Source organism: Theropithecus gelada, chromosome 8, assembly GCF_003255815.1.
Source record: "Theropithecus gelada isolate Dixy chromosome 8, Tgel_1.0, whole genome shotgun sequence".
NCBI lineage: Eukaryota > Metazoa > Chordata > Mammalia > Primates > Cercopithecidae > Theropithecus > Theropithecus gelada.
The window spans coordinates 136,762,258-136,777,489 of NC_037676.1; the positions used below are offsets into that span (position 1 = coordinate 136,762,258).

General features: G+C 51.0%; 1 protein-coding gene across 7 annotated transcripts in view; it reads right to left on the reverse strand.

Annotated features, from left to right (window-relative positions):
• Positions 1-8,680: 8,680 nt before the first annotated feature.
• The window catches only part of ZFAT (zinc finger and AT-hook domain containing), a 231,570-nt gene continuing 225,018 nt past the window's right edge, over positions 8,681-15,232 (reverse strand). For all 7 annotated transcript variants that reach the window (XR_003120881.1, XM_025394837.1, XM_025394842.1 and 4 more), the window contains one exon: positions 8,681-9,612. Coding sequence is in view for 6 of the 7 variants with exons in the window: in XM_025394837.1 (XP_025250622.1) it covers positions 9,373-9,612 (240 nt within the window). In the remaining variant the exon portion in view is untranslated. The remainder of the gene's footprint in view (positions 9,613-15,232) is intronic.

Here is a 15,232-nt window from a genome sequence, read left to right on the forward strand (position 1 = left end):
TCCATCTACCGCCTGGGGAGGCGGACAGTGCGTCTCACCTGCAGGAGGCAACCCCTGCACAGCCAGGGCAGGGCAAAGGCAAGGCGCTCTGTGTTGAGGTTGGGATGCCACAGGTAGGGACAGGTCGAAATTCACATCCCACCCTGACGGGAGCTGGGGGTTGAGTGGACTTATTGGGGTGTGAGGTGTGGGATCTGTGGAGCTCAGAAATACCAACATAGAGTCTGAATTTTAGGATATTCCCTAGCCTCCCCGGGAAGGCAGCTGAACCAAAGAGAGTCCCCACCCCTGGCTGGGGTGGGAAGCATTAATTGCTTTTGCAAGCTTGAGAAAAATCATACAACTTAATTAAGCTTGGCCCATCCTGGGAACATCCATCAGCTGTGGGCGCAGCAGGAACAGGAGGGTGGCTTGGAGTGGGGGAGAGAAAGGAGACCCAGTGGGGAGTGGTTGCCGCAAGGAGACAAGACTCTCCCAACCCCCCATCAAAGGGTTTGCTGAATGTCCCTGGGGGTCAGACCCCCGGTATCCACCATCAGGGAGAGCAGGGAACAGCGCAGCCTCTTAATTAATCCACAGAGAGAGCTGCGGCCTCGGCCTCACCCTGCATTTCAATCATTCAATCCTTCTAATTTCCCAGCAATTTAATTAAGGGATCTTCCCCCTTACAATAATGTCTCATTTCCTCAGAGCAGCTTTAAAAGCATTAGAAGTCGCTAAAGCTGATTGGATTGTAGCTGTTTCCCTGAGACTTTGGTCTGGAATCTCAGGGCACAAAGGTGCTAAAAGGATGTGGCCACACCCCAAAGCCCCTTCCACAAAGTAGAAGTTGAGGCCCAGAGGCCCAGAGCGAAGAGGGGTGCCTCCAGGGTCACACGCAGAACCAGGGGCAGAATAAGATCTTGGTTAAGTCCATCCCCTCCCATCTCCCATTCATCATAGCAGAAAGGTCTCTACTCTTCAACCAGGGACCTCAGTTTATTCTTCTTTAAAATGGCATGCCCTTTGTAAAAATTAAATTTGATTATGAGTGTAAAAGTGCTTGGTGGGTGGAAATCAAAATAAAACACAAATACCCTGGAAACTTCTGTGAGTCTGGCCCTGTAGACCAGAGCACCTATGATAGGGGTCAGTAAACTATGGTCTGTGGGCCAAATCTGGCTCATCACCTATTTTTATAAATAAAGCTTTATGAAAACACAACCATACTTATTCATTTGCATACTATCTATGGCTACTCTCATGTTACAATGGCGCGGTTGAATAGTTACAGTGGAGACCATGTGGCCAACAAAACAAAGTATCTACCTGGCTCTACCAAAAACATTTGCCAAACCCTACATGGTTGCAGAAGGCCATGACTCTATCAAGAATCCTCCAAGGACCAAAAAACCAAAACACTGTCTTTGAGCAAACAGAGTAGTATCAGCTATCAAATACTGAGTATGTGCTGTGTGCTAAGAATCCTAGATGACAAGGTGTAGAATACTGCATCAACCCTACTGATGGTGCAAACATCCCCATTTATAACTGAAGCTCAATGAGACTGAGCACACTGCCTGAGGCTGTGGAGCCAGCGAGCTGTGGAATGGAGCTTCATTCCATATCCATCACCCCAATCCCAGACTCCTCCATACTGAGCTGACATTCCTTCTCCAGGGCTAACACCACCCCAGAATGCATGAGAGCTGGGTGGGACCTCACAGATCCTCCAACTCCAAACCCCTAACTGTATGCCAGGGAAACTGAGGCCCAAACAATGCAAGGCCACTCAGAGAGTCCACGGCAGAGATGGGGAAAGAGACCACAGTTCCTGGCTCCCTAGAAAATGCCGTCACACTCAGGTGAGCACCTGCTCTGGGTCAGGTGAGGTGCTAGGCAGGTAATAGACCTTATACAACATCTGTAAGCATGTTACTACCCCCCTTTTTCAGATGAAGACACTGAGGCTCTGAAATCAAGGGATATGTGTCCCAGGGCACACAGATAGTAGAGCTAACGAATGGATGTAGGTTCCTCTGAGTTCAAAACTTGTTCTCTTCTCACCGCCCAGGCTGTAAAGTGGGGCCATCACAGAAGCAGAGAAGGGCCACACTCCTCTGCTCTTCAGGGCAGTCCATGAGTCTCCCACATCCACCTTCTGCTGGCAGCCAGCTGGGGTCGGTCAGCCTGGGTAGGGGAGCCCCGTGGCTGAGGCTGGCGTAATCAGCACTCAGGGAACACTCACTGTCATGGTCACCCTTCACTGGAAGGAAACTGCAGTGCCAGCAGCTCAAGTGACTTGCCCAAAGCTGCACAACTAATTTAAATTAGATCAAAAATCCTTCACTTGGGGCCCAAGAACGCTCTACAACTGTGGTCAAGTTTTGTGTGTGTACACATTTTTCTGGGGAGTAGGTTAATGGCTTTCATCAGAGCCTGCAAAGAGCTAAGCGGCCCTACAAAGTGAAGAGCTGCTGTTCAGATCCAGGGTTCTTGGCAGACGTACCCAGCACATTAGCTTCCAACGTCTGTGGGACGCTCCTCCTCCCTGCTCCCCTTAGCCCAGAACATTCTCCCAACCACAGCCCCCTCCAGTCCTCCCTCTCTGTCATCTAGGATTTGGAGGAATGTCTGTGACTGGTACAAGCTTTATCTTTTGAGTCTCTGGAATCCAGGCATCATGAGGGCAGAATAAACACTGTTAATGGACCTGACCTGAACACGAAAGGTGGAGTGTGTACCTTGGTCCTCTTCGTCTGTCTGTCCTGCAGCGAGTGGGATCACCCTCCGCACACTTAAGGCGCCTGACAGTTCCTAGGGCTTCGGTCAAAAAAAATCTCCCAGTTACACTGCACTCAACCCGTAGATTTTAGCTATGTGAAAATACCTCCAGGAGACATGTTAAATTCTAGAGATGCAGCAAACATTGTGTTACCTAGGGAGCCGAGCAGTGTGGACTGGGGATGCCGCATGAGGGTAGCAGGTGCTCCAGCCCTCCATGTGATCAGCCCCTGTTTGAGAAATGGCTCTGTTACCAGGAGTGGGATGCTGGTGGCTGCTCCAGGTCAGGCGTGCATCCTCTGCCAGTGTGATTATGTGTGTTTCTCATACAGTCTTCCCCTCTACTGGTAGCTCAGTATCAACCTCCCACTTTAGAGACTTATAGAGGAAGGCCAGGGACAGATAAGGGGAAGAACAGAGGGAACAAATAGCTTTAGGTTTCTAGATACTCCACGAAAATCTTTGCTTACCACAAACAAGGCACTTTGGGACAGGTTTTAAAGTTCTGGTGGGCCAAGTGGACTTCTGGCCCGACAGGGTCCAAGGCTTAGGGTCCCTTCCCTCTGCAGGCTGCCAGAGCTCCCAGCACTGCAGACACGTGGTGCCTGAATCACACTGAAGGGAGGACTGAGTGGGCTCAGGATGTGAAAGTGACTGCTACTGCTTCTCACTGATGGCTGCACCTGCTCCAAGTGACCCCGCCCCCAGTGGGAGGGGCTTGTCCTTGTAATGGGGGTGGATTTGCAATGACCCCTTCCCAGGTGTCTCTCCGAAAGGTCTGGGCAGTGAGTCAGCAACAGCTAGGAAGGAGGGTGCTCTCAGAGGGTGGAGCACCAGGAACAAGCCTTCCCGGGACTGCAGCAGGAATCTCAGACCCTTGAAGACACACGCCTCATTAATGGGGCCAAGCAGGAGTGTCTCAGAGAGTCACTTGCCCTGTGCCATCAGGGGAACCCCTTGCCCTCTTGGAGCCTCAGTTTGCTCACCTGTGAAATGAAGCAGCATGACTGTCTCCCTCAGTCCCGCCGGCCCTGGCCTTCTGGCCTTGCTCTGCATTCACGTCGTTCTCTGACCGTCGCTCCTCATCACTGCAAATGCAGAAGCCCCTTCCACGCCCCCCCAGCCTCTGGGGCTCCTGCCAGGGAACTCGGCCTCCAGGTTGTTCTGCCACTCATGCATCCAACATGATTACTATAGAATACAAATGATGGCAATACTCACAAGGACTGTAATAATTAACCCTCCTTGGATGCCTGCACAGGCCAGAAAACTGGCATGCATCATCTTTTCAAACCCTCACAGCAATTTGATGAGGAAAGTGCTACTGTGACCCCCATTTTAGAAATGGAAAAACTGAGGCTCAGAGAGAACATGCGATGTTCCCAGCTCTTAAGGGGTGAACTGATGACTCCAATCTGGGATTCTGACCTCAGACACGGCCACGATTCAGTCGCTCACAACATATCCACACTTTTTTTTTTTCTTTTTTTTTTTGAGACGGAGTCTCGCTCTGTCGCCCAGGCTGTAGTACAGTGGTGTGAGCTCAGCTCATTGCAACCTCCGCCTCCCGGGATTCTCCTGCTTCAGCCTCCTGAGTAGCTGGGATTACAGGTGTGCCACCAGCACCCCTGGCTAATTTTTGTATTTTTAGTAGCGACAAGGCTTCACCATGTTGGTCAGGCTGGTCTCGAACTCCTGCCCTTGTGATCCACCCGCCTTGGCCTCCCAAAGTGCTGGGATTATCCACACTTCTTCTTTACAGAGTGCCAGCTGATAGGCTTCTAGATACGCCTGGACTGGGTGGACTCTATTAATTATTACAGTCAATAATGCTATGATCTACACAGGACAGAAGCTGGGTGAGCACCCTTCCCCCAGGCCCTGCAGAATCTGTCTCTTGAGGCCAACTGCCCTCGAGGCACCTGCATGTGACCTAAGTGTTCACTGCAGGCAGTTCTGTCACTGGCACCTCCTTTATCAGTTTCACCTGGCCCATGACAATCCTCTGGGGTCAGGGCTGCTGTCTGGGGCATCTCTCTATAACCCATAGGTGTGATTCTGGATGCTCAGGAAAGAGGTGCAGAATGGAGGAGGTGAGGCAGCTGGGGCCCCTCTCCAGTCTGGTTCCCCCGTGGCCTCTGGCCTGACACAGCCTTCTTCTGTCTACACAGACCTTTCTTCTCCCTTTTGTCTGCTTTGTGATAGTTAATAAACCAAACCATCACTGCCTTCTTAGCCTGCAGGAAGTATAACAACTGTTATCTACCACAAACCACCGAAGCCTTAAATTGCAGCACGAATGGTGACAGTGATAGATTAGAATTTTTAAAATCAAACCCAAACATGTCCCCGTCATGGCTAAGAGAAGGGCTGAGCTGACTTGAAAATAATGTACTTAGAATATTTTGTGATGCATGGCAAATTAAGTCTCCCCCTCAGCACTTTTCCCCTTTCCTCCAACAGAGTATTAGTCTAGTTAATTGATTGCCAAAGATTTCCCACTATGACCTAAAACTATTCCCACTGTGGGGAGACTGATGGAATCCTGGATTTCATCCAAGGGCAGGATGGACAGTTCATTCTGAACTTTAAAAGGGGTGGAGTGGGGAGATGGATTTGGAATTAAATGGTCTTTTTTTTCTCCAGCCTTGAAAGATGGAACTGAAGAACAAGGGGAAAATCATCAGTGACAAGAGTTAATGAATTTTAAATACTTATTACAAGAAAAATTAATTTGTCAAATTAGCCCCATAGATACAGGTTATACAATGAGTCACTGTCTCCTCAAAGATGCGAAACTCAGAGCAACTAATGCATCTCAAACTTGCTGTTGCACAGCCAGGTTGCAAGGTCATGTTCATGTTTGAGCGCTATTAAGTGGAGCCTCTCCTCCACCCCAGAGACTGTGCTGAGCACATCACAAACATCTTCACAGTAATTCTAACACTACGGTTATTTGATAAACTTCTACATCTATGCACTGGGTGAGAACACCCACCCTTCCCAATGCTGTCCTGAGAAGCAAATACCCAATGAACAGAAAGTCCTTTGCAAGTCCCTGATGTACAAGGAGCATCCATGCCTTGCAGCAATTGTTATCTTATCACCCCCACTGCTAATGGGGGAGAGGTGGTCCAGCCTGCCCAAACTGACACACCTGCTGAGAGTGAGGTTGGGCCAGGTCTGTCTTGCCTGGGCTTCAGCTCTTTCATTCAAAAACTGCCCTTCTCCCCTTCCCTCAGTAGATGTGAGCCTGTAGCCCTGTCCACATGACAGAGGCAAAGCCCATCCATGTGCGAGGTGGGTGTCATCTGTGAAGGTGCGTCTGTGGGAAGTGCCAGGGCTCTTCCAGGGCGAGGCCAGTTGAATGCTGCCTTGGCCTCCTCCTCAGCCCAAGCATTACAGAGCACTCTGGGCTGGTCCCCATCTCGTGCCTCCACCCTGTCTCTGACCTTGGGCCAGCCCTCGGTCTCTTGTCCTTGCAATGACTTCTGCTCACACTTGGCCACATGGCCCTGGGCTTCAGCTCCCTGTAGTCAATCTGGCACCTCGCCTCTGTCCTCCATGTCCTGGTCCTGCACTGCCTTCCTGGTGTCAGGGCTGACAGACAGAGAAACAGGACGGCGCAGGGAGGGTAAAAAGTACCTGGGGGAACAAGAACTTCACACCTGCGTTCAAGTCACACACGCATCCCTTTCTAGCCTCAAGTGCCCCCCAAAACAGGTTACTTACTGAGCCACCGTCTTCTCAGCTGTAAAAGCAAGAGAAGAGTTGGCAGAAGGCACGTTGGTTATGAGTGCAGATATTGCTTGAGCTCAATTCCTGGTTCTGCCACTTCCTGTGTGACCTCGAGCAAGTTACTAAACCTCCCTGTGCTAACAGTTCCCATCAATAAAATTCTAACAATAGCACCAAAATCCCTGGGTTGCTGTGATGCGAACACCCATAATCCCAACACAGAAGCGCCAGTGTTGTCTTAGGAAGACACAGGTGGACAGGAAGTCTGAATAGGAAGATGCCCATGAAAGGGCCTCGTATGGTATCTGGCACACAGTAGGTACTTAACACATATGCTAAAACAGAGAGGTAGAGAATTCAGCCTTTTAGCACAAGCTTTCACCTTGCCTGACACAAAAAAATACCTGGGGTCAAAAAGCACCCGAGAACAACAGCCAAGGGGGTTGGGAGCAGTGAGAAGCTCCATCTCTCAGTCACATGCATGGACCACTGGCTTTGAAAGCTTCCCCTCTGAGCCCAGCATCAGCTCCCCAGGAAAGAACCGCAGAGAACCAGGCCTGCTGCCTGCCCCACCCACACACCCACCAGGCCTGGTCAGCCAGGACCACTGGCAATGTCTCACCTCAGTTTTCTGCATTTCCTCGTAATCCAAGGAGACGGGAAGGGAAGGTAAGTACACAGGGAGGGTCTGCGTGTCCAGGCAGGGCAGGCTCCGCACTCAGGCTGCTCAGAGCACGGAGCACACCCTGGGAGTCCTCCCAGGTCACCTTCATGGCCCCCCTCTCCCGCTACCTTATGCCCTTGAGAGAGGAGTCTGAGGGATACTCATGTGTAAGACCCCCATGCCAGGAATACAAGCAATCTGTGATATTTCCAGAGTGTGGGCCAGGACACTTCTAACAGCTTCAGAGGCTTCACTCATTTAATCCTCTTAATCATCAGGAGTCAGCAATTATCCTCAGACCCATTTCAGAGATGGGTAAACTAAGGCTGAGAGGTCTGGTGGCATGGCAAGGTCACGTGGATAAGTGACAGAGCAGGGTTGGAGCCCAGGTCCTCTGCCTGCGAGCTGGGCACTCACCCATCTCACCACAGACCACGCCGATGCATGGGCAAGATGACCCATTCTGGAGAACCACCCTGACCTCCTCGCCCTTCCCCTCCTCTATCCAATGCCACTGCCTGCCCCACAGCGTACAGGGTAAAATCCACATCCACCATTTCGCATCCCTGCTCTTCTAGGATCTGGCTTCTGCTGATCGTTCCGCCCTTCCCTTTAGAGTTGCCCCCAGACAAACACAAATGCTCATGGTTTAAGTTCATCTCGGACACTGCCCACCCCAGGGGGCACTGTGACTCTTCTTTGGAATTCCTTTCTCGCTCCCTCCCACCCCAATCCCTGGAGGTACAAAGCCCATCTAGGTTCCCAGGCCCTATCACAGGTCACCTCCACCGTGAAGCTTTCCCTAACTCATCCCAAGCCAGCAGCATTCTCCCTCTTCCTTGCTTAAGGCAAGGAGTCACTGTCCTACTTGAATCAGAGCAGCAGCTTTTAAGCTTCCCCCAGGAGGTGCCCTCAGGCCCTGCTGGGGTGAGGTGAGAGGGCTGGTAACAGGGAGGGCCAAGTAAACTCTGCCCTCTTCAACAGGGCGGCTACTCTTTTATTTGCTTCTGAACTTGCATCGGATTTCATTGCAAGAAAGGGTTCTCGGAGGAAGCAAACCTTGACGTCAGGGTGTGAGAAATGTCAAGACACCCCAGGGCTGGGCTGGGTATAGCAGGACTCAAGTCAATGCCCCCACAATGCTGTGCACAGAGCAGGAGTTACAAACGTATGGCATCTATGTTGAGCACCCAGACTAGAAACCTTGGTCACATAGTCCTGTGTTATGACGCCTTTGATGGTCAGTGCATTGCTCCTCCCAAATACACAGTGGAGAAGAGGGCACTGCCACTTCTCGGCTGGCAGCAAATCAAATGCTGCTTGCCAGGAAATGGAAGGTGAGATCATTAACCTCAAAAAGTTTCCAAAGCAAACCTCAATGCAGAGGAAAGAGCCTCATCGTCTGCATTTTAAGGGCCTGGGTTTGGATGGGGTCCTTCTGGGTTGGCCCCAAATTCAAGATTTCAACTTGGGAAGGGGAAATGTAAGCCATCCCGCCTGAGGAACCAAAGCATTAGACAGGAACTGTTTTTATTCCATCCACCTCACCTCCTTAGAATGAGAGGCGAACAGTGAAATAGTGCATTTATCTTAAAAGCGAAATAATTCCAGGATGGTAGGGCGAGACCCTGTGATGGGGTGAATTTACCTCACTTGATAACAAGGGCACTCGATACTCAGGGAAGTGGGACTTTGTCGACAAAGCCAGGACAATCCCACTACGCCCACCCCACTCAGCAGTGATTAAAAACCCGTAAGGTCACTTTCTACGCGATGGCTGTCTCCCTCTCACCAGGCTGCAGAGCGGCTGCAGATGAACATTTGGCACCTAGATGGGGGTCAAGGAGCTGGGGCTGTGATTCAGGGAAGATGCTGAGGGGCACTGGGAGCCTCTGTTTGAATCCTGAAGCAAGGGGTGAAGGCGTGGGGGCATGTGTAGGGGAGCTGACGCTGAAGTCTTTCAGGAAGCAGATGGTAAGGGTCGGGGGTGTGTGTCTATGCTGGGGACAGGGTTCTGTGGTGTTGCTGGTGATGCTGACTGCCTTGCCCACCCCAAGTTGGATTAGGAGAGTCCCATCAGGCTGCCGGGCAGGGAGGGCAAAGGAGAGCACCATTCTGTGGGTCGGGCAGGAAGGGCGGCCTCCCCACCCTGGGTGCCTGCAGAGCCTGGCAGCCCCACCCTGTGGCCATCCGATGCCACATGTCCTCTAGAGTTCCTGGGCCGGCTGCTCCACAGCTTGCTCCTCCACAGGCTGCATGGCCTCCTGCACGTAGACGATGAACTCCGAGGCCTCCCCGCCCTGCGTGTAGACAGTCACCGTCTCAATGCCCTCCACGTCGTCGGAGGACACCACCAGGTGGTGCTGCTCGGCAAGCTCCACAGAGGCTTGCTGCACCGTCTCCTGGATCATGACCGTGTGGTTGGAGCTGGGCTCCTCCTCGGTGACCTGTGGGAGAAGGGCAAGAGAAAGGTCACACAGCACCTACTTCCTGGTCCAGCGTAACAACAAAGTCACAACCACAGCTTAGGAGCAACCAGTGCACTGTGGGAGCATGTCCATTCTCCACCGATCCTCTCTACAAGGCTGTGCGTGCTCTCATGCCCATTTTACAGATGATCAGAATGAGGTTCAGCAGTGTAGCGCAACGTGGTCAGGTCCCCAGCTGTGGCAAATGGTGGAACCCAAGTTCAAATCCAGAGTCCAAGGTTGTTTCCTGATGCCAAGCTGCTTCCCGGGGCTTCCAGGAGGTGTGGAGCTACCTAGAGAATGAGGGCTGGAAGGCCTTGTGGGGGTTATTTACTGCAAGTGTCGGGGTAGCGGTTGGGGAGTGCTCCTGAAAATTTATAGCCGGTCCATCTGGCAGTGATAAAGGCATGAGGTCCATCCTGGGCTATGTTTCCACACTCAGGGAGCTTGCCTCTGTGTGAAGATCTGTTTCACACTAGGAAGCAGCAAAGGCCCGGCAGGCCTGATTTTCCCCAGGTGTCCTTCATCCAGCAACACTAATGCCTTAACTATTTGGGGGAAGGCCTGCTGGTAGAAACTCACTGCCACAGGGCTGGACAGGAGTCTTCTGGGTATCAGTCAGGGGACGGGACCTCATGGATTCTACGGCCAGGCCTTTCTCTGAAGCTCCAAGCTGCCAGATTCCAGGCAAGATCCAAATGCCAGCTGGTGCTAATACCCCACATCCCTCATGCTGCCAGCTCTGGGCTGTTTTTAAATAACAACTGTCTTTGACCTTGAGATGAGAAACAAAAGACACGGAATTGAGATCTTAGAGCTGCAAAAATGAGTGAAGGATTAGAAAACAGACACAAGAGGAAAGCAAAGGGGCCTGGAGTTACTTAGCTGGAGGATAAGAGAGCCTTCAGACTTACAGAGGGGTGTCAGGGACACCCATTCATTTCCAGGTGAGTCTGAATGCCAAGGCGGAGAGAGCATGTGCTCTGTACTGCGCTGATGGGGCTTCGCACATCAGTCCCACCATTTTTAAGCTATGAGGCCTGGGCAAGACACTTTTGCCTACAACCTTCAGTCTACTCATCTGTAAAACAGTGACTAAAATGTGTTCTCCAGAGGATTCCTGGGAGAATGGAAGGAGATTCTGTATGCAAAGTGGGTGCTCAATAACAGCACCGACCTTTCAATTCCTTCATTCATTCGCTCATTCAACTACTTTTTTTTTTTTTTTTTTTTTTTTAGAGACAAGGTCTGACTCTGTTGCCCAGGCTGGAGTACAGTGGTGCGATCTCAGCTCACTGCATCCTCTGCCTCCTGGGCTCAAGCCATCCTCCTGCTTCAGCCTCCCAAGTAGCTGGTACTATAGGCATATGCCATCACACCTAATCAATTTTTGTATTTTTGATAGAAAAAGGGTTTCTCCACATTGAGCAGGCTGGTCTTGAACTCCTGAGCTCAAGTGATCCACCCGCCTTGGCCTCCTAAAGTGCTGGGATTACAGGCATGAGCCACTGCGCCTGGCCTCGACCACACTTTCTTAAATACCTGCTGCTGCCTGGAAGGGCAGTATTCTAGCATGTCAATCACTCATTCTTTCACCTACAGAACCTCTGTCATCTTACCAGCTACCAGTAGACTGCAGGCTCCACAAGGGCAGGACCATGTCTGCCTGGTCAGAGCTGTTTCCGCAGAGCCAAGCTGATTGCCTGGCGCACAGCATATGCTCAGTATTCACTGACTGATGATCCACTAGGTGTCAGATGCCACACTGGGCACTAGAAAATCACAGTCCTCTGAGGAAGCTGAGTCTCATGGTGCAGGCACAGGGCACAGTGAATGACTGTGCTGTGGAGTAGCTGGGCTCCTGTAGGGCAGCCTGTGCCAGTGTTGGGGTCCCAGGGGAGGCATAGGGATGGGCTCCAGGCAGATCGGGGAGCAATGACTCCAGGAGGTGTAGGGAGCAGCAAGTGTGCTCGGGCAGCCTCCATGAGGTCCCACTCATGGCATGTCCGGGCCCTTTCCTGGCCTGCAATTGGCATTGGGTGGCCTCCCGCTCCCCGCCTCTTCTGACTCTGTGCTCTCTCTGGGGAGGGCCCAACTGGCTTGGAGGGTCTCATCCTAACCCTGTGATTATTCCTGTCTCCGCGAGTGAGAAGGGCTGTGTCAACAGGTGGGTCATGTTTAATTCAGAGAGAAAAATGGAAAAGGTTCCTCCAGGCTGGGCTCCGGAGGTTCCAACATTATGGATTGGAAGGAACTTTTGATTTGGACTGATAGAATTCACCTGGAGCTGGAGAGCTATTCTGAGTGGAAACTATCAATACATTTAGACTGATTTGTTTTTTTAGAGTGAACTGAGATCTGTTTTTTCATCTTTTCCCATTTGTTTCAATTTCATTTAACTGGGAAAATATACCATGAACCAGGATTTTAGAAGTAAATATTAATTTATTTCACTTTGCAAGAGAGAACCTGACAGAAGACTGGGAAAGCGGAGGCAACATGCAGCTAATCTTTTCTCCTCTTACCTGTCAGTAAATGCCACACAAAGGAAAGGGTGAGGGGATGGGAATGGTTTACACCCAGGTCCCCAGGGCCTCACATGTGCAAACAAGCCCTCCACATTCTGGGTAAACAGACCACACACAATAGAGGGAGACAAACCATCCATGAGCTTTAACACAGGCTCTGGGCCGTGGCACCATTCTGTGGACAGAGTGACTGCCACCGAAGCTAACCCTAAAGAGGACAGTGACTCCTTCACTGACGGAAATTTTCCACTGGCTAACAACTCTCACCCTTTAAAAACACTAACACCACAATGCCCAAGTATGGACAGTGGCTGAAGTCACCGCCAAGGACAAGGAGAACCATGCCAGGGCCAGGCCTTTTAGGAGGACAGGCTGCAGCCTCCTGTCCCCTGGCAGCACAGGGGACACACTCCAACTTCTTAGGACCAACCGGAAGGAAACAGGAGGTCCCTCACTGGCCTGGAAATGGCTACTGCCCATAGACACCGCACGAGGCCAGCGTGCCTGACCTGAAGATAAACAATGTGTTAATAACTCTGCAGCAGCAGCACCTGGGACCACTTCTTGGAAGGTGGCATTGGCCACAGAGGGTCTGTGGTGGGAAAGGACATCACGGGCAAGAGAAGAGAGTGAGCAAAGAAAAGGTGTGTGCCCTACAGCCCTGCCAAGGCCACCGACCACCTCCCAGTCACCAAACCCACTGGGCAGAGTCCCGTTTTCACCCTTCCAGAGCCCTCTCTACCATCCGGCATGAGATGCTCTCTTCGCTGCTTTCACCACTCTCCTCCCCAGCACTGGGCTCTGCTCCACGCCCTCTCCCAGACTGCAGGGTCGCTCACTGCCCTTCTTCTTCTGCCCATCACAAAGCCTGGAGGATTCCTAGGTCTCCCACCTTGAGTTCTTCTCTGACCCTCTAGGCACTTTCACTCCTGGCTGAGCCAGACTCCAGCTACCACTCCTGAGCTCCAGATCATACCTCTGTCTGCAAATGAGAGGCATTCAAGGATGTCTGTCAAACAATGCAAGAACAGGGCTGCGCAAAAGTCACAGGAGAGAAGGCAATTGGGGGAGAAGCAGTAGGTGAGGCCTGAAATGAAGTTCACAGGCGGATCTTGAAAAGCCTTGGTCATGAGCTGAGAGATTGAGCCTTTATTTTACAAAGGAACGCACTAAAGGTTTTCAAAGAAGGGCCCTGCGTCATCCAATCTGTGACATTTATGAATCAAAACTTGCCTAATGTGAGAAGACTTTCTGAGAAGTATGCCTCTCTCATTATCCCTCTAAATATTTACATTTATTTGCCTGTAGTATCTTTTCTAAGTATTAAATCTATTTAAAGATAACCTTTCTCCATTTATTTTGTTTTGGTTTTTCAATTTTCAGCCTCCAGAGTTTGTCCAACAGAATCCCCTCGAAATTCACCCACTGCTAATTATCAGAGTACAAAAAAGTTTCCCAACATCATCCTTTGGGCTTAATTCACCAGAAAAAGCGACGGAGGCAATGGTAATGCGTATTTCACAAGTCCTGCAAAGAGCAGGCTTCCCGGTGTGCACAAATGTGACAGGGAGGCACGCTGTTGCCCTATCGTGTTACTGAACGTCCAAGACACGCAGGGTTCCTGAAGGTTCCCTGCAGCCTGCTGGTGGGCCTTCTTTACACTCTCCCCAGTGTTCACGAGTGGCTCTGCTGGCCCTGCAGACGCTGCCCACACAGGTGTCCATGTCACAAAAACCTAACGTGTAGAGAGGATGAAGGAGGGAGAGGATGAAGGAGTTGCTTTACAGAAGGGGTTCATAAGGCTTTCTGCAGAGTGCACCCCTTTGTGCATTTCGTGGTACACGATCACACTGTTTGCTTTCAGGCAGTGTTTACAAATCACGTGCCTCCTTCCTGGCTCCCATGGCACCCAATATCCACCCAGCCACGTGCAGTTTACTGAACATTCTCCCACGCCTTGTCCCGATTCTTCACACACAATGTCTTGTGCCTTGGGCATTTGTGTTCCCACTTTACAAATGGGGGCGCTGAAGCTCCTCCTGGCCTGGTGACTTCTGTAAGGTCAAACAGCCAGAAAGTAGCAAAAGCTGGAACTTAGTCTGGGTGGTTCAGAGACCACCTTCAGCTGGTGTAGTGTGACAGCGACTATTAGTATCCCATGTTATGAGTTGATATGATTAAATTATCACTCTTTACTCCTCCTGATTAGTCTCAGGCTGGCTGTAGAACTCTCAACCACTCTCTTTGTTCAAAATAATCACTCTAGTAGCTTAATCTATTAGCACAGGCTTAAAATTGTTCTTTGCCACAGAAATAATACGGCGTTCACAGGGTCATTATCCCGAGATGAGTACTCCATTTCCCCCAAATGCTGTGTCTAACACATCTATCAGATAAATTAGCAGCAGCATAGATAGCTTGATAGAAACCCTTAACCCCTGGGATGTGCAGATGATTCACTGAATTGGGCACTGTGTTCTGCTGTTCTGCTGTCTCCAGCGTTCTGGAGTCTGGACAAGATCACTGTCAGGACGGGCACTTTGCAGGGCTCTCTTCATGCTGAAGGGCAGCTTCCCCTTGAGACCCCACGTCTTCCTTGGCTTTAACCCGTCATTATCCATTCACCCAGCAAACGTCGATGGATACTCCGCTGTGTGCTATGCAGCAGGCATGGCTCTGGCTGCCTCATTATCTTGCTTTTTTTCTACTCCCCTGCCTGTTCTGCTTTCTCCTTCTCCTCCAGCTCCTCTCCTCACTTCCTTTGTAAAACGCATTCCTCTCAGGTTAAGCTTTCTTCCCCCAACATTTAAGAAAATCCCAGAAGTTCCTCTAGCTCAGGAAACCCTCCTTAAGGAAGGTGGGTCCTGCATTGCTCCCACAGTGCTCCAAGGGTGCCCTGAGGAGCCAGTGCACAACGGCTTTTACAATCTATCTCTGCACAGATCTCCCCAGAAGCAAGTACAGCGCTGGTTCCTCCGTAGCCAGCCCAGTGCCACGCTCTTGGTAGGCACATAGTGGGTGATGGTGATTTAGGTTGGTGCAAACTGCCTGCCCTTGGTTCAAACTCTGTC